At 44.2% G+C, this 20,183-nt stretch overlaps 1 protein-coding gene across 1 annotated transcript in view; it reads right to left on the bottom strand.

The window, feature by feature from the left end:
• The window catches only part of FBXL2 (F-box and leucine-rich repeat protein 2), a gene marked incomplete at its 5' end in the record, with an annotated part of 39,255 nt that overhangs the window by 533 nt on the left and 18,539 nt on the right, over positions 1-20,183 (bottom strand). Inside the window, 10 exons of the mRNA XM_010155239.1 lie at positions 944-1,156; positions 4,967-5,023; positions 5,322-5,366; positions 6,948-7,008; positions 10,820-10,950; positions 12,805-12,879; positions 13,075-13,201; positions 13,511-13,606; positions 13,693-13,761; positions 16,785-16,879. Of these exons, the coding sequence (XP_010153541.1) occupies positions 944-1,156; positions 4,967-5,023; positions 5,322-5,366; positions 6,948-7,008; positions 10,820-10,950; positions 12,805-12,879; positions 13,075-13,201; positions 13,511-13,606; positions 13,693-13,761; positions 16,785-16,879 (969 nt within the window). The remainder of the gene's footprint in view (positions 1-943; positions 1,157-4,966; positions 5,024-5,321; positions 5,367-6,947; positions 7,009-10,819; positions 10,951-12,804; positions 12,880-13,074; positions 13,202-13,510; positions 13,607-13,692; positions 13,762-16,784; positions 16,880-20,183) is intronic.

The following is a 20,183-nucleotide window of genomic DNA, read 5'->3' on the forward strand; positions in this document are numbered from 1 at the left end:
CTCCCCACAGGGAATTCTCGTCCCGCATCTGGCTGAGGCACACCGGAGTCTGGGCACGTGTGCCCGCACTGGGTTCCCGCTTGCTTCCCCATAGGCCCCCCCCCCAGCAGGGGAGACGGATGGAGCCCTGGCTGCTGCGGGCAGACTTGTCTGCATCTCGTCTCCCACATCCCCTGCTCCTCTCACCCTAGAAAGCAGCGTGGAATAGAACCGGGCATCAGTCACCATCAGGGAGGAGCTTTCCGACTGCACAAGTGTTTGGACACAAATCTGGGATACAAACCTGCAGACAGGACAGTCCCTGACCGCACCGGGGAGGGACACGGGGGGGCAGAAGAGCCGGTGGCTGGATTCCAGGGCCTAACGTCCCCACAACCCATCACCTGAAGTCTTCATGCAGCTCTTGTGCTATGGGCTCTGCACGTTAACGTGCATTTTAGGAGAGGTAAAGAATGCCCCTACACCATCCTCAAAGCACAGCCGTCTGCGTCTGAAGGCGGCCAGAGAGCAGAAGATGAGCGCTCGTCGGGCCAACGGCGAGAGTGGCGTCAGTTATGAGCAGAACTCGACAACGCCTACTGCTGGTAGAGAAATGTGCAGCTCTTGTGCTATGGGCTCTGCACGTTAACGTGCATTTTAGGAGAGGTAAAGAATGCCCCTACACCATCCTCAAAGCACAGCCGTCTGCGTCTGAAGGCGGCCAGAGAGCAGAAGATGAGCGCTCGTCGGGCCAACGGCGAGAGTGGCGTCAGTTATGAGCAGAACTCGACAACGCCTACTGCTGGTAGAGAAATGAAATGCGCTCAGTCCCTAGAGGTGGAGACCTAACGGAATAATACTCTGACCCTCCTTCTCCCGTCCTCCCTTGCCCGGGCCATCTGCCGGATTCATACGCTCTCAACAGCCAGGGCGCTCCCACCGGAACGAGGCAGCGAACACGTACTCTGATGCGTTTGATTCCCGCTCGCGTGACTTGCTGGCAGTCGTACAGCTCAATCCTCTCCAGGTTGTGGCAGTTCTCCAGGTGTTCCAGAGTCACGTCAGTGATGAGAAGACAGTTATCCAGCTCCAGGACCTGCAGCCTCTCATGACCGCACGTGCTGTTGCTCAGATGAAGAATCCCATCATCGGTGATCAGTTCACAGTGAGATAAGCTCTGAACCAGAGAGGCATAAACAGTTAATGACATCACTCAGTCCACCAAACGTCAGAACTCCTCCCCAGCCTCCTTCACTCTAGTGGTTAAACAGAGAACATAGCGCTGAAATCCAGAAGAGTAACCAAAGAAACAGCTCTGCCTACCGAAAGAAGAGCTGTACTTCAACTTTGCTTCAAACCCAGTACAGTCCCAAAACACACGCCACTGGCAAACACCTCAGGCCCCTTTGCTGCTGTGAAGGTGGGAACTCTGTCCCAATGGTCACACACCTCCCATACAGGTGGCTGCAAACCATCACAGAACGGTTTGGGTTGGAAGGGACCTTACAGACCATCCAGTTCCAACCCCCCTGCCATGGGCAGGGACACCTTCCACTAGACCAGGTTGCTCCAAGCCTCGTGATGATCTTCAAGAACAGAGGAACAGATGAGGACCTACTGACAGGAGCGAGGGTTTCGCAGCTACCACACCTTCATACACACCACTAGGACCCGGCCTGTGCAAGTCCGCACAGATAAAGCACAGACCGGGCCGATTCACCAAACGACGACTTCAGGAAAACCAGCAGCGCTCGGCACCTCGGCCTGTACTTGCAAGGAGTAATTAACAACTTGTACAGCTGCAGGAGCAACTCTTTTCTGCAACAGTCAGCATAACAAACCAAAGAATTCTGCTCTTCAGCCTACTTTTTGCTCCTTTGACTTTCCAGAGCATGGAAAAAGTTGCAGCATCTCGGGCAAGAGCACCACATAAAGCAGTTCCCTGGTTCCTTCCGGGAATTCGTGACTTTTGGAGAAGCAATGATGATGACAACAACAGGAAACAGACTTGCCTCCTAGTAGGCTTCAGAACCCCCCTTTGCCGCCTGTGGAATGAGTGCTGCTAAGGCTGCTGCACTAGAAACACTGGGGACCTGGGAACCCTCCTCCTCTCGCCCCGGGCACTGGGCTAGCTCTTCGCTTCTGCTCAGCCACGGCTCTCGCCTGCACTTGCACCCCAGTCTAACGGGGACTGGTTTTGGAGTAGCCTTGCGCTGCCACAAGGGGTTTTTCAGGCAGCGACTGCTGCGGAAACACTTGCAGCGATCTGAAAATGCTGTTTAATTTGGTGCAAGCTGACTAGCGCCCAAAAGTATCTCCTGGCAGTCACGTGCAGCAAACTAGCCTTCGGCTCAGCACAGCGCATCGATCTCCTCTGATCTCAGCCTGACGAGGAAGCCCGAGAACTTCCCGCCCTGCCTTACCCTCGTTTTGCCTTTGCTCGCCGGCCACCAGATGCACGCGGGGGTCTGTCCTGCCCTTCAGAGCCACCTGCCCCTCAACTTCCTGTTTCCTCCGTTGCTCAGCAGGATGAAGAGAGTAACCAGAGGAGAGCTTGGGAGGCAGGTCTGCAACTCCCCTCGAGTCCGACGGGGAGACTGGGCAGCTGGCCGTAACCCCACGCAGCGCCGACGCCAACGCACGCCGTCTCCAAACGGTGACAGCGACGAAGCGCTCGCCCCCATCCAGAGCCTTTCAGCTTACGACGTGTTTACGCTCTGCAGGTCTATCAACTCTTTAAATACCTCAGTCTCCTGCGCCTACTTTACACAGGTGTCCTGAGCATTCCGTTTGGCTCACAGCCTGGAAGGCACCCGCCGCTGCGGGGTTAAAGACCATTTACAGCAGACTGTTGCAGGGAGGTTATGTGAAGCTGTCGGCTCCAGCAGCAGTCTGCTGGCTAATTAAGGTTCTTCTGACCCAGGAAGTAAGCAGCTTATAAAATTCAGCTTTCCTGAGACACTGTATTCGCTACTGAAAGGACAACACAGGATGTGCAGCCGAGTTCCCAGAACTCTGTGAAACAAACAGGCCAAATGAGACTCACTTTTTATGACTTCCTAAGCCTGTTAGAAAGTGTTAATGACATGGAACTGGTGAAGATAATTGCTTGAAATCTTTAGAGCAGAAAGATACACTAAATTCTTGTTTTGCTGATACACATAAAATGCTGTGTATCAATCAAATGCGACATGATATCCTGCAGCAGCAAGAAACTACGATCAACACAACTGAAGAATTCAACTGTCTTCTCAGCTCCATGAATACTATGAATATTTCACAGTTTCTCTAATAATCTGAAAGTCAAACACTTTCATCAGAATTTACTTCTGAAGTCCAGTAAGTAATAAAGCATGTGAGTACTCTGATGCTGGTGAAGATGTAACCGTTGGTGATCACTGATCTAACAGTGCTTTTAGTTACTTCCACCATCTAGTGAGTGTCCAAACGCCAAGAAACAAATTCAAAGTTGGTAATTTCAGCTCTGAACTATTTGATTGAACTGCCAATATTCTAAAGACACGCTCAAGCACAGCCACAGAGGAGTTACGGAACCATCAGCAGCACACGATTTCCCATCTGGCGTATCAGGACTCGCTCACGTAGGGTGTTTGGCACCTGCTAGTCTGTTCTTCCTTCCCCTGTAATTCTCAGCCATCACTGTTCACTCAGTCTTTGAGTATGTATCCTTCCTACACACCGCACAGACACATCAACAAAACCAGTCGGGTTTTCTGGTTCAACAACAACAAGGTTCGTTGTTTTACCAATGCCACGCTTCCCTGCCTCTGGGCTAACAGACAGAGGCCAGCAAACAGGAGGAGGTTCTGAAAAATACTTGGAAACAATGAGGTTTTCTGATGTCTCTGGTGAAGCACTGGCAGAGCTGGCACAAAAGTTCTCTTGCAAGTGCTGGTTACAACTGGATTGACAATACAAAATCGTATCCCTTGCAGAAGAGCAGGAAGTGTCGCATATAAATGGCTCCACATCTCCTGACAAGTCTTGTTTGGCTTAACAAGTGGTACAGAAATAATGTTGGACAATTAATAAGCAAAAATAAAACCCAACAACAATAAAAAACAGTGAACAAGCTCCTTTTTAAAAGCCATCTCTCCTCGTGTTGCTACCTTAGTAACACTAACTAACCGTAACACAATTTAATTAATGAAGCAGCAAACCTTCCTCTAATCCCATCTAAGAACAGATTATAAATAAAGCTGCTTGTTCTCTCACGTCGTTCTGCAGTAGTATATACCAAACCTACAGTCACGGGACAACTGGCCCTAAATACAGGAGCTCCTGTTGTAAGGACAGTCCAGTAATTTTGAGGTACCTAGACTGAAGAGCAGCCAAATTCACATCACCTGAAATTGGTTCTGATGTTCCAAAATATCTAGGCGAGCACTCCCAAGAAAACAGTTCTCTGAAAGAAGCTAGGCAGGGCACCCCTCTGAAGGCATCCCAACTCTCTACAACAGCCAGTCAAAACCTACGTCAAAAACCTTCCATAATTTACTATGGAAATGTAGTCCTTGGGAGAAAGGGCCTGCAAGCCAAACTGATTACAGAGGGATTACATTTCACTGGGTGGTTTTGTTTATTCAATATTTGACATGAAGCGTCCTACTCCCCAAGAAAACCATTAGTGAACACTTGAGAGTATCTATAAAGGATCTGAGTACTGTAAATTGAACTAAGTAATCAAATATAAAGGATTTCAACCATAAAATATAAACTTTCCAATTATTACTCACTGATTTGGTAATATTTTTTTAATCCCCAAATGCACGTAAATATTTTAGGAGCAATCTGCTTCTTTTAGCATACGTACGAAACTTGCATATATTTGGCACAATATCACTTCCAGGAATCAGGAATTTTTTTCTAGACAAGAGAGCAAACAGCCTGTTTTTATACTGCAGGAGTTGCGTATGCATGTGGGTTTGGGGGATTGGAAAGCTCAGGAACAGAGAGCTAAACTTACCAATGCTTGTAGCTTAGGACAGTGTATAGAAAGTTGTATCAACGTGCTGTCAGTTATCTAGAAACGAAAGAAAACAGCCATAAGCAACAGACAGTAGGAGGGCCAACCCTCCAATATGGTATCTCTTTCTCCACCAGCCAAAGCTTCTGTTACTTGTGGAAAACACCCCATCACCCGTCACTCTTCAAGTTATTTCCCTGTTCAGAATTCCCCAATAAGTATTTTTATTCACTACCCCAGCCGCAGCACTATTCAGAAGAAACAAAGCACATTTAACCGACAGGGCTAATGTTCCTATCAGCACTGCGTTCTCACGCTGGATGTTCAATATTCTCCTTGCCACAGTAAATCTCACCAAAACACATTCTTCCAGGTCCATCTTCTCCAGCTCGTGGCAATTCTAAAATAAACAAACAAAAGAAAACCGCTAACAGATAAACAGAAGGTGAAATAAACCAACATGTAGACATAAAATCACGCACAGGGCTAACTAATATGGGACAGCACAATTTCCAAGAGGAAATTGTGAGCTAAATCCCTTCAAGCATCCCAGAGATGTTGTGGATGCCCCATCCCTGGATGTCTTCAAGGCCGGGCTGGATGAGGCTTTGAGCAGCCTGGTCTAGTGGAAGGTGTCCCTGCCCATGGCAGGGGGGTTGGAACTAGATGATCTTTAAGGTCCCTTCCAATCCAAACCATTCTCTATGATCTCCAAAGGACAAAAAAGGGTATTAAAAAAAGGCATCCACACCCCCCCCCCTTCTCAAACTTCTACATTTCAGCCTCTCTCTTATTAAGTGAATTTTTTCCTTCTTGCCCCGTAAAGTTTGAACAGAACCAGCCACCCCTGCTCCCCTTCGCCTTTTCGGGTCACTTCACACCCGTGGCAGTTACAGCCTGTGCACTAGATCCAACTGATCTGCACGCAGCCAGATCCAACTTCTGCGTGCAACAGCCTGCACTAAGCCAGCCTGAAACACACTCAAGCCTGTGGAACATCTCTCTTCACCACCATACTTTGGAAAGAAGCCTTAAAAACAATTTGCATTGCTAATGAAATTAGCAATTTTATTAAAATTGGGTCCACTTTAAGGCTGGGAGAGAGCTGCACTTCATACTCATACAAGCAACTTTCCCAATATTCTGAGAGCTGCCCCCCCCCCAGCTTTTAGAAGGGCATTCACTATGTGATCATGGCACACTTCAAGGCAGTGATGCCAGCTGGTGACCTCCCAGCAGACCACATGGTGCCTTGCACTGCCCAAACCCCAACCCCTGTTCTTCCCAGGCACAGGAAGAAAAGGGCTCAACTTGCAGCTCCCAAAAGCAGGCCTGAGGTGAGCACCGAAAGCCCAAGGCTGCAGTGCTGAAGAGTTACAGAACCACGCTGTTTAACCCCCGTGGCTAGAAAATAAACCACTTCCATTCACACTATAGATCAGGAGTGCAAATGAATCCCGTTCAGAGAGTATTATTTTTGTGTTAGGATTTCCTAAACCTGCCAGCAGGCAAGTCTAACTTGAGCATTTGATACCAGCAGTGTGCTTACTCTACGTATTTACAGCATGAACGGGGACACAAGCGTTCACGATTTATAACCTGAAGGTATGCCCAGAATAATCTATCACATGGTGATTTTTGGGGTGTAAATATCATGAGTGGATGTCTCGTCTTTATAGGGAAATTTGGCTAGAACACATAACACAAGCTTGGAATTATGATAAGCATAATAAATCCAAAGGAAACATCATCAATCCAAAGGAAAAAAGTGAAAAATGCACCAATAGATGGCAAAACAGATCAAGTTGCAGCTTAAGTATAATCCAGAAATAAAATCTCTTTCTAGTGTCCTCCTCCCCTGGGCTCTTCCTACTTTACTCTCCTTCCCCTCAGATGCCCTCCCAGCAGGACTACGTCAGTTCACAGCTGCTCGGCAGCAGTGGAAGCAAGGCGAGCTCTGCCCCTCTGAGGTGACCCTTACCCGTGCTAAAAGGGTGAAACCAGCATCTGTGAGATGTGAACATCTTGCAGCTTCCAGAATCCTGGAAAAGTTTTAAATGTTAAAGAAAACATTAACATAGAGAAAAGCATTTGAGACACAAATCTGTCTTCTACAACTTAAAGCTCCCAAGAGCAAGTGTATATATATGCCTATTTTTCACCGTAATTTGCAATTAAAAAGCACTAGGCAGACTTTTGATCCAGCTTAATAGAACAGATTAAGTTCAATCCAGAATTCTCACCAACACCGAGTGAAAAAAAAAAAATTACACATAATTACAGGCACTTTGACCTCTTGTTTCAGTAAGACAGCAAAACGCTCAAGTTTTCTCGTATGTTATCTGAGGAAAGATGTGGGAGAATAAGCCCTGAGCTAAGGAAAATGCAGATGAAGCCTGGATCTAAAACCTGTTATTTGAACACAGGATGTTGAGAAGCCACAAAACTGAGAAACCGCTTACTAGAAATTCACTCGGAGCCTCTGCATGAACCACAGCAAAGCACGTTACCAGAAAGCAAGTGGCTTAAATTCTCCAATCCCACAGTAAAACCAATAAACTACACTAACACAACCTTAAAGAGTGCTCGGCAAAGATAAATCTGACAGTCTTTTGACAGCACTGGGGAGCAATACTGACAAAAAGAGGTCAACTGCCCCAAACGGCACCGCGAGGACATAGAACGGGCCTCCACCCCGTAACTGTGTCTTTGTTGTCATCCTCTCTTCTTTCAATAAACACTTTTTACTGTGCAGGTGGAGGAAGTATCAAGATGAATAAGGGGAAACCACAGCACTGTGCACTGACAAGCACCAACTAAGCACAACTTACCCACCGGCCACAGCAAACGCGACGTCTATACTGGGGTCGGCCGCGGAGGAGGCAGGGCAAGATGGATGAAAGGACCTCTTGCAGTGGTACCCCTCAGAGGCACCTAGATCCTCCCACTGGTATAGAAGGTCACGGGAAAGCACCCTCTCCGTGGACAGAGTGCAAAAGGAAAAGCCACGCTGTGTGCATGAGAAAAATACCACCCCACCAGAGCGCAGGATGTGGGGGCTTGACTGTGACTTTGTTCGATCCGCCTTTTCCACGCCACAAGCAGGGGAGGTGGGTGTAAGGTGGGTTGTGTGGGGTAAGCAGCCCCAACCACTGCGTCTCTGATAACGACTCCGAGCGCTAGTCTTCAAGGAGTGTGAGGGAAACCCAGGAACAGCCAACAGAGCGGTACGAGACAGGTATTGCTTTCCAAATGGATGGTTGTAACACCTCTGGATTTCCTTTCCAGACTCCTGTTTGGGAACTTTGTATCCTTTGTGCCCTTCCATCAGGGGAAGCCTATGGTAAAATGCTCCCAGATACTTTGAGAATTACCTAGGATGCCAGATAGGACAGGAAAAACACCACCACCACTACAAAAACCGTGATGCAAGTCACAGTTGTTACCCTGTACCTCATGTCACTTCCTTTCAACTCCACCTACAATAAAACCATTGGATTCCCAATCCCATTACATTTCTGAGCGTAAAGGGAGCGGGAGGGAAATGCCATCCGCAGCGTGCAAAGTGGTGGGGATGCTACTTACTGCACATCTGGTTGAAAAGCTGTGAGGACTGTGGGAACAGCGGGGTAAGAGGTCAGGAGACGAGGAGCTCTAGCCTTCCTGAAACCGGGTGTGCAGTCAGTCAGAAGAGCAGAATGGGGAGAGTGAGCTATACACCTCCCACGATGCAAACCAGGTGGGAAGGCACTGATCAGCATGGAAACAAGCAAAGTTCCAATTTTTGCTTTGTTTTAGTGATTGTACTTAATTACAGAGGGCTCTTCTTTCTCCAGATAGAGCTGTTATTTCTTTCCCATCCATGGAATAATGGGTATAAATTGAAATCAGGGAGGTTTAGATTAGATGTCAGGAAGAAATTCTTCACAGAGAGGGTGGGGAGGCACTGGAACAGGTTGCCCAGAGATGTTGTGGATGCCCCATCCCTGGATGTCTTCAAGGCGAGGCTGGATGTGGCTTTGAGCAACCTGGTCTAGTGGAAGGTGTCCCTGCCCATGGCAGGGGGGTTGGAACTAGATGATCTTTAAGGTTCCTTCCAACCCTAACCATTCTATGATTCTATGATATCTTTCAGGGTGTCACTGGCCAGTGGCAACAGCTGCAGTACACAGCAGTGCCGTGGAACGCAGCGCTGTAGGACAGCCAAGACTCTGAAGCGGAGTAGCATGGCACAGGAAATACTCAAAAACTTCCTAACAGGGCCAGCATGTCCAACAGGGGCAGGAGAGAGTTTTCTTTCACACTCAATGCCAAAATATTCAGAAGGTACGAACAAGAGTGGAATTACATTCCCCTCTGATTTCCAACACAATTTTTATGAAGTAATTTGCGTACACACTCCTGCAAGTCCAGCTGTAACCAGCTGTATCATCTGCCCTGCCACTGCAGATTCCTCCACAGTCATCACTGCAAAGGGTCGGGTTTTCCCTTACGCTGTTCCTCGTCGAAGGAGAAGAACGGCAGACGCCTTCCCCCTCGTGGCACAGACCGGGGCTAACACTTCACCTACCGAAGTCAGAAGAATTCCTGCTACAGCTGTACTGCCCTTGGAAAGAACTGCACAGCAAATAGCACTTTAGACCTCCTTTCATGTCCAATCTGAGCTGTGAATTGAGAGAATGAGAGAAATTGTGGGAAAAAAAAGACCAGTGATAACAGCACCACTGTCTAAGGAACACGATTAAGCGTGTCAGGAGGCTCCTAAGCCCCAGACACGGGCACACACAAGCTCCTCTAAGTATGAGCTGTTACGAGAAGGGGACTCCTGCACTGGAGTTGTCTTAAGGATGGGGTTTCTACGGTTACAAAAGCCGTTTCACTCCATCAGCTAAAGGAACACTGCGTGACAGCACAGTGCACACTGACATCTGAGGGTACCTTCCCCTCACTTTTACGATCTACGCCTCGCTCCACTTATCCGTGATTGAAGTTTAACACGTTGCGACTCCTCCATGTTCCTGTCATAAATGGCAACGTAGTGTCATCCAAAAATATTTTGGTTTAATTTACATTAAAATGAGACCTTACAAGAAGTATGATATGTCTCGACAACCAGAGAGCTGCTGCATGAATGAGCTTTGTTATTAAAGCTGAATCCGTCCCCACTTCTGAGAATACCACCCTATCGTATGTGTTAGAGCAAATTACACCGATGTAAAAGTCTGTATTACTTCTAACTGATGAGCCCCTATTACTCAAAACACATCTCAGAAGAATCAGTCCTCAGTGCTTGCAGAGACAGTAGCACACTCCACATCAGAGTTTAAGAATGCCAGGATGTACTACAGAGCACATTAAAAACATACTTATAATAAAAATCTGTAAATATAACACTCAGGTATGATTTAGCTGTTTTTTTTCCAAGACCAACGACTGCATAAAACCATATCAGAATACAAACATCACGAGACACAACACAACTACAGCTATTTTTACCTTTTCTTAAAAAAAAAAAAATAGGTTTTATGTCTTCTTTTCTTCTGGCTTGTAATTAGTACCTATAATACTCAGCTAGAAGCACAGAACTGAAATGCTAGGTTCAACATGAGTAATTTGTCATATATTAATTCTTGCTTTTCCAATACAGAGCAGACTACGTTCATATGGTGGCCGCCAAGAACCAGCCCTCAAGTTTACATTCAGCTGGTACTTCTGACTTAATGTTTTGATCGCACAGGTGACCACACAAAGCTAAACGAAACCTGTGGATACCCGATTATCTTCAGAAGTGGATTTCTTAGATGAGGCCAGTAACAACGTGACGTACTCACGACAGGCTCACGACATACTCACTTCAGCCTCGGGCAGTTTAGACCAAGTGCCGTGAGAGATGCGTCTGTAAGGTTGCTACAGCCCGACACACAGAGCGACTGAAGTCTGTGACACCCTCTACAGATCTTCACAATGCCTTCGTCTGAAATTTGCTGCAACGCAGACAAAAGTTGAAGTTAACTTTGTTAGCAAGTAATTGGTTAAGAACAAAACTCAAGTCACACGACTAAACTGTTAGTGTCACGTTGTATAACCATGGCAACTTGCGGATTTTCAACCCAAAAATACCATCGTGTCACCACGTTCATCGATAACACTGAAGATGATCAACACACACAATTCCTACTTCTCTATGCATCTTTCCACAGATCTCAAGTACAGTCTGAAGCACAGAGGGAGAGTTGTTTGTTGCTGTCTTCCTCTTTCACTTCACTTTTGCTTTATAACTTTCACACTTTTTAAAAATTGTAGTTGTTATTGTGTGAAATAGCTGCTTTATATGTTTGTAGAGGTCAGGTCTTCTGTCCCAGTGACTGTGTAAGTGCAAAGAGAGCTTAAAGCACAACAGCAAGAGCACTTAACTGCCTACTTTGCAGAGGAGCAGACGAACCCGAGGGTTAAAATCCTTCACCTCTGGGTAATTTTCAAAGCAAGAGTTACAGGTAAACAAGTACATACAATCCGTCCTTCACAGAAGATAACTGTAAAAGCCAGGTTTGCCCTACCCTATGCAGCTGTCTTTAGCTGAAAGATTTAACTCGAAAGAGGGCTAGTCATTTCTCAAAATTGTTTTGTACTAAGTATTCTGAAAAAAGTAACTCTAAATATGGAACGTGAATAAAAAGAGTTCTCTCTCTGAAACAGGAACTATAAGCAGATGCACACAAAATAGCAACAGGAACTGGGTTATTGGGTGTGGGTGTGCAAATATTATTTTGTTTACAAGGACTTTTATTCTGGAAAAAAGTATTCTCTCCTCCTCCAGCTACTAACTCCAAGAATTCATTTTTTCTGCTCAATGACTAATCCTTCATGGTGAAAGAGGTTATTTTATTTTATGGCCTAACATTACTCGTCCAATGATAACGAAGACCTCTACTGTATTCTGAATTGAAAATACATGTTGTGTTTCTAAGCCACTCATCTAGGTACACTGATACTACTACAGCAAATTCCTCAGGCTACTACCACAAACGTTGCCTTTCACAGACGAAAACAGTAGGAGATATAGCAGTGGCTCAGCATAAGGAGACCCGCTGTGTAAAAATCAATGCTAGCCCTTTGACCATGAAGAGCCTGGCTGCTTTTGGAAGCATGTTTCTAAGCCATAGCAAGCAGGACACATCTCCAGTGAAAGAAAGCTTTAAAGCAGACGTAACTAGGTAGGACACACAGACTATCAAATCAAAAAGGAAAAATACTTTCACTCATAAGGGTTTTTTTGTTTGTGCTTCCTACCTACATGATAACAAGCATACTGGCCAAGGGAAAACACTGGTACACTGCTATGCCAATGCCCCTTTTAAGCAGGCGAGATCTCAACTGATCGTCATCAGACCTCTTGACTGCCTTTCAGAAAAACAGTCAGAAAAGGCTGGTCTTGATAGATTTCATTAGTCTCAGGTAAAACACAACAGAAAAAGAACTTTGGAGGAGGAACAGTGAAAGGAAGAGTCAACTAGGGGGAACTTTACTAACTGACTTAAGTGTGGTTCTGACCAAAAGAAGACACTTCCTTTCATTCCCATTATCTTTAAGTGCCCAACTTCAGTGGGCACCTAAATTCAGACTGAAAAATCTGAAAACTCTCTCTCTCAGGAAACATCTGGCTCATGGAAGCTCAAGCTTTGTATTCATATTGTTCTTAATTTCCACAGTTTTTAAATGTAACGTTAGTAGTCCATAACACTCCAAAATGTTCAATGCTTTAAAAAAATCTATTAGGTCCCAAAATTTTCAAAAATGGGTCTATGATTCTTAGAGAACGTATCTTTTCAAATACTTACTGTACAGGACTGCAAATTCAGGATTACGAGCTCATGACAGTGATTCTGAATGTGTTTCAATGCTTCATCTTCTAACTGTATTTAGCAATCAGAGCAGACATAGGAAAAGAAACCAGAAATTAAAAGCACAGCAAAGCAGCCCAAAGAATGTACACATCTTGTAATACTGTGTAAAAGACTACAACAAAACTGGTATTTTTTAACTCATGGAGATTTCAAAACCCCAAAATAAAATTTTATTCCTAAAGGATCACCCAAGCAGTTATGTACCTGTGTGCAACCTCTAAGAAATAGAGCTTTTAGTCCACTACACCCTTTCACCAGTGCTTCAATACCATCCTTCGTAATCTGATCACACCAGGAAAGATTCAAATGTTCCAGATTTCTGCAACCCTCACTGGGAGAATTAAAAAAATACATAGAGTTAAATCCAGCCTTCAAATAGTCATAACAGTGGGAAACCCAAATTAAACACACTGTTAGAAATTAATAATAGCCAGCGGACTGTGCCAGGCCTCCACAGAAAAGTCATGAGAAAAGACCACACACAAACATCACAGTCTCCACCCAAGAAGCGCTAGATACAGGATACAGTCCGTGCCGATACGCAGCGTTAAGGTTCAGCACTGCTTCTTTTTAACTTTATTAAAATGTTGAACGGCTCTTTAAATGCGTTTCTTTAACACAGAACAGTGAATCTTCCTACCTTAAGCCTTTCAAAGAGCTGTTTGTGATGGCTACACAAGATGTCAGATCCAGATGTTTCAGCTTGGAACAGAATCTGCTAAGACTGTAACACGTGCTGCAAAACAGCAGACACACTAAAAATACCTTCAGCTACTTCTTTTTCCAAACTTCCCCACCAAACAAAAAAATCCTCTGGCTTACCTGTCAGTGATTTTTGTGCACCCGTTTAGATTTAAGTGTTCGATGTTCCTACAGTTCTGTGCAAAGGTCCTAGAACAGCAACAAAACGTGGAATGGGATGTCACAAGCTGTAATAGAGCCACTAGAGCGCGCCCTGTCCCCTGCCTCCCTCCCTCTCCGCCAAAAAGCTTCCACAGACACAGAGTTATCACCAAGTCCCTCTCAAACCCATCTGTCTCAGCGGTTGCTTTTTTCCTTCTGCTACTGCGAGTTTCTGTCCCGGGTAACTCCTGAAACCAAGGGTTACCCCTCACTCAAATACCAGGGCAGCAAGGTGTTAATACCTGTCATATATAAGCCAGAACGCACTTGCTTCAAATGCCGTAACTAAAAACACTAGGGGTATAAACAGAAAGGTTTGAATCCCCCATCAGTTAAATATTAAGCTGCTGGGGAGATTTTTCACACGCCTCATTACCGAAGCCTTTGTAGATCTTACGAAGGAGCTCAGTCCCACATCAAAAGAAAAGGGACTATATCCTAAGCGATACAGAACTGGGACCTAAGCCTACTAATGGACAGACCTGTGGGTTGCAAATCAGTTATTTATGATTTTCAAAATTAAAATGCATCTGTGTGCGCTACTACCGGGTACGAACTCTAAGGCAGACTGGAGCTATTACACCCCTAAGAGCCTGTATGTATCATTACGCTAATCGCCCAGAAGAAACACATAAACTGTCTTTTCATCTCTGCAGAGTAATATTTACAGCTGCACTGCGTTTCAGAACACTGTTTTTATGCGCATGTTTCCTCCAACTGCGTGGATTTTATTGGCAGGGATGGAGGAAACACACAAAACCAGTTTTGTCTGGAGGCTTGCCGTGGTTAACAGATCCGACTACACACTCAGCTGGTAACAACTTCCTGGCTCTCCAGCGTGGACGGAAAACAATGGAAAAAAACCCAGCAAGGAATTATACTGGTGAGAGTTTCCACTTGAATTCTCAAAACAGCCATTCCAAAATTCACGTACTGGAGGGAGATTTACAATCGAGACACTCTTCAAATCACTTGGAAAGACGCTACGCTCTGTAGTAACTTCCAGAAGAGGAAACTCTGCTGCTGAGATTCAGGCATCGGGCACGTCCTGGCAGAGCTGCCGCAAATATTCAGTACTTACCTAGCCAACGTCTGCTTTGCTAACTGGCTAATTTTTAAACAAAGGTTGGTGTAGAAGAAGGATAAATAGAGAAATTAATATCACCCACCAAACTAACGGGTCTGGAAACAACTGAACACCAAAAGCCTCAGAGATAAAGTCACTTTCAGAACAAATATCTGAAAATTAATGCCATTTTTCTTACGCTAATGTTCTCAAAGTCTTGAAGCTCACGCATTTATCATTCATGCATTCATTTCAGTATCACCTGCTTGTATTTCAAGGGTGAACCATCTTCTTTCCTGAAGTGTGGTACACACTGCCATCTGCACCAGTGAGTTGTTACAGACGCAGGGATGGAGCATGACTAGTATTGTGTCATCCCTACAGTGTACACCTGCTGCACACTGAACTGCTGTACACTTAGAGTGTCTGTTCACTAGATATATCATTATTTAAAGATGTCCCATCTCCAGCACTCCCCCTCTTCTCACATGCCACTAACACCTGAACTCCCTTTGGATTTTTGGTCCTATTCACAAGCCTCACTGCAGCCCCCTGGCCTTAGTGACCTGAAAAGCACAGCTGGGAGCCTAAACCCACTGGTGCAGATGGAGTTACTGTGGGGGAAACCGCTACCTGCTGTCCTGACTCTTTCTTCCTACACCCTTCTCCTCACCTTCCCTTCTCCTCATGGCAGTTGCTACCTCTCTCAGCCCCTCACCTCCACTTCTGCTATTCCTTCCCTCCTGAGGACACAGGGACCATCTGCATGAACGCTCTGGGAACTGGGAGGAGTTACCTCTGGCCTGGGCTACCGCTTCTTTGACAGCAATTTCCAGTAATCTGGGAGACGGTAATAATTTGCACTTTCCCCTGTGGAAGGAAGACTGCCTAAAGGTGGAAACACACCAGGGAGCAGTTCGGGAGATGTCCTAGAGGGAAGGAAAGCTCTGGGCAAATCTTTCAGTTTGAAGCTAGGATGCTCATTTGGGTTACTAAAGCAATCTATTGCTTAACTAGTTGCTGGAAGAATTTACTCTAGATACAAAAATCAGTGAATCAGACATAAAATTCAGAAAGAGCTAAAGGTCCCAAGACACTAACTTAATGCCCACTGCCTAACAAAAACATTTGTGCTTAGATTTTCCACTTAAGAATGGCCACACCAGGTCAGACTGAATGCCAGTCTGTCCTGTCTCCTGTGACAGCGGAGGAAAGCGTAACTGCAAACACCCATACCCTGAGGCTTCCCCCAAACATCCTCTGAGCCCTAGGGACCCTTCAGCTGGAGGTAGGATCTTTGGGTTTCAGTAACTCTGAGAAATATCCACAGAGAAATCTAGTTAAACAGTTTGCATACAGAAAAAGCTTATATGGAGTCAAACCGCCTTCTGGGAACAAACTGCAGAGTTCAATTTATACCCTGTGTAAAGAAGGGCCGCTATTTAGAGAATCCCGATGTGTTCCTGCTGCCTGCCTGTTCTTATATTAGAGCAAGAGGAGAATCCCAAGCCTTTCCTGATTTTGTAGGCACTCAATCATTCCAGTCTTTTATTATTTCTCCCATTGCTAGGGTCACCTCTTGTCCAGACTAGAAGATAAACGATAAACTGACTGACTACTAATCGTGAAATTAGTATTGTAGGACGCCAGAGTACAGGTCTGTGAACATTTTAACTGCTTGAAAATGGAGAGATATCAACATAATACTAATGAAAGAAAAATGCTGACATTTCTGAAAAGCACAGTTCTCAGTTCATTTCCAGAAAATAACAGTAGCTATTCTTTGGTCTCAAACTGACATCTCATTTGGTCATTATTAAGGTGCTTAGTACTTACTCAAGTATCCCCATTTAGGTCATTAGTACTTAGAAACCCAAACTAAAAATAACTGCTTTGGTCCAGACATCAGAAAATAAGCGATGTGTCAATCTAGAACTTTACTTACTTTAAAGAGGAGTCTCCAACGCCAAGACATCCTCTCAGACTAAGTTGTCTCAGGAACCCACCACATCTTTTTGATATATTTTCCACAACACGACCCTTAAACCAAATAAAAGGAAGATTTATGTTGAGTTTTATTCTGACAATACATTCTAACCAAATCAAAAATGCTGGGAGTGAAGACCAGCCCCAGCTATACCCCATCAGAACTACACCTCTTTGAATTTCTTTTGCCACTTCAAGGAAAAGAAGTTACCTGTTGAGAATCTTCACTCACACTGAAGCACTATTCAATTCAACCTTGAGTTTCTTCTTCCTTTTTTTCAGTCTATCACACAGTCGCTCAATTTTTTGACTCGGCAAAACCTACCCATTAAGACTGCCAGAATAATCTTCAGATGCATAGGGAACCTGAAGAACTGCCCCAGAGGTGGGATGGCCCGTTCCTCAGGGATCACAGTTACTGCTAGACCACCTAAGTTTAAACTGTCCACGGGGATGTGCTTTGGCTAGTGTGTCACTCTCAACTACAGCCCCCGGCGAGTCCCGCTTTACAGTCCCCGCTACAGGGACGGTTGCCTCTGCAACAAAAAGGGTGCTGAACACCTCGGTGGGAGCAGCCCCTTGAGTTGTCTCCAGAAGATTTTCCGGAGCCCACCTGCCAGTCTTCAGTGTCATATTTAGGTGTCTGTGCCTAACACTTGGGAATGCCAAAGAACGTCTCCCGCTGTGAAGCCTACAGACTTCAAGCCTTGTTCTTTGTCAAAAACTGAAGCGCAGCTTACAAACAAAACTTCCTACTTGATCCCACATTTGCTACAAAATGCATTTTATTTACACCCTGAAAGCGCATTTTGCTATACATTAGGATCAAGCAGAACGGTACAGTATTGCCGTATTATATAGGATCAAGCAGAACGGCACAGTGTTAGAAAAATCTGACAGCAGCTTTATGGAAAAATGTTATTTAAACTACAATTAAAATGTACTTTGGGTTTTGAAACTTGTTTTTGGTAGGGAAAACAAGTTAAGATAGCAAAAAGCATGTGGACACTTTACAAACTGACTAGACATCCCACTGTGTCTAATTTTAGGGAGGTGAGGTAAAAGAAATGAACACTGATCATTCAATAAACAGGACTAATACCTAACAGCACCTTTTAGTTTAGTCTCTCTTTTTATTAAAGAATACGTACAAAATGACAGGTCAGTGGATTGTTTTGTTTTGTTTTCCTCCCTATGCAGGATGGTGTCAACTTTACTGAAACAGTCAAACACTTACATTTTGTTGCCCACCTCTCACAGCAAAGTCCTGGCTAGCACTACGTGAAAGCATTTTATCCGATCTTGGTTCTTAGTCCACCCGTAACACTGTTTATCTCACCTCTCAGAACAGTTTACACCAATGCACGCAAATTGAAAATCCTTACACAAACAAAATGATGTGGTTTTTTAAAGCTTTCTGATTAGTCAGAATTACTTCTCAGCAGAGGCCAAATATCTGTACTGTAAGGATAAAGTCTTCAATGCGTAACATACAATGCAAGTTCAATCTACGCTGCAGAAAAATGCCAAACCCTAAGTATTATTCGAAGAAAAAAACCCGAATAATGAGATATGTTTTCCCAAACGCAATGCAATTTCAATCTACGCTGCAGAAAAACGTCAAACCCTAAGTATTATTCAAAGAAAAAACCCGAAGAAAAAAACCTGAATAATGAGATATGTTTTCCCAAACCCATTTATTTATTTCAGCATGTAAAACCCACAAGAAACAGCATATTCAAAGTGCATTCAAATGTGTTTAGCTGATTGAATAATGCAGTGTCACTCAAAAAATAGCTCTTCAAATTACCCCAGCTTACATTTGATTCCACATAGCAAGAAAGACACATTTAACCTCAAGATTTTCACACATCTTTGTGGTAGAAAAGAAACATTTGTTCTTCATAGTTTTTTTTTTTTTTTCCTTCCTCACTTCATTCTTTACCACGAGGGTCTTCAATAAGGAAAATTTCATAACAAAACCTAATTTTTCATTATTTGACAGTCCCAGATCAAGTACTGCTCGCTGTTATGTGAAACATCACCAGCAGTACAACATCCAACTGACCAAAAAGTTGCCAAATACAATTATCAACTTTTACTTGTCCTAAATCTACAGACAAAAAAAAAAAAAAGGTTACTGAAACAGCTGAAGAAAAGACAGAGTTCTTAGACACCAAATGTGAAAGTGTACCTTGTTCAAAACTACTTTATGCAATAATTGCTGGTTAAACATAATTTTACGAATATATTTAAGGGGTTTATATTACAAATGTACTTAAATATAATATATTGAAGTAACTGACTTGCTCCAAACCACAATAGCTTCTTATAGCAACAGAGGACCGTAACTTAATTTCAACCCTGCTCCTGAACCCCATACTACAAATGTAGCACCTCAAAGGGCAACACCACTAGGCACAATGTAAACAGACGTATCGAAGACATAAAAATCCAATACTGTGTTTCTAAAGATCAGAAAGATTTCAGGCATGGAAAAGGCTAACCAACAGAAGGACCACAGACCTGTGGGGGTCTCTTTAGTATTTCTTAGCAAATAAGAAGCACGAGCTTTTTTAAAGGCAACTGAAAAGATGACATTAAAGCTCCAAGTCTTTTTAGACACATTTAGATAGATGCGGATGCCAGACACTTTCTCGTACCTCTAAGATCCTCATGTTTGACATCAATATGGCAGAGGAGTTGGCAAAACAATTTTAAAAGAGCAGCGAAAAAAGTTTACCCTATATATTACTGTAAGGCTTTTAGAACAGTTTGAACCACAGTTAGCAAAACATAACAAATGAATCCCATCTGGATTTTATTCATGCACCTAAGAAGCTAAAACATGAAATCCAGAAGCAAATTCATTATTGTATTCTAAATGTAATTTGTATCATCAAACAACAAATAATAAACCAGATCAGATTCAATTAAGGAATTCTATTTCCCCATGGATTTTTGTCTTCATTTTCAGATGTCGTATTTTATTTTGTTATGCACATCTATGATATCACTAATGCAGGCATGTTTTTCTTACAGAAGACAAGACTGCCCTGTCTTTTCATCACCTGCTGAAAGGGACTTTAATCCACATGTACCTGCATTTCAGGCAAGGTTCAAAACTTATAAAACAAACGTTCAGAAAATGGCTACCAGACACACACCAAACCGAATCTAGGCAAGGCAGCGGTAAGAAAAGCTGTTCAGCGTTTTCTTGTTTCAACTTCCAAGTCCTATAGCCAAATGTCCAGAGGGCCTACAGCACTAGATGGCCCCCTCACAGAGAGAGCCGGGACCATCAATAACATTATCCTCTAGACCCTGAAAGTGATTCGGAGGACCTTACTCCACCCAG

The sequence above is a fragment of the Eurypyga helias genome, unplaced genomic scaffold (assembly GCF_000690775.1).
Source record: "Eurypyga helias isolate BGI_N326 unplaced genomic scaffold, ASM69077v1 scaffold3017, whole genome shotgun sequence".
NCBI lineage: Eukaryota > Metazoa > Chordata > Aves > Eurypygiformes > Eurypygidae > Eurypyga > Eurypyga helias.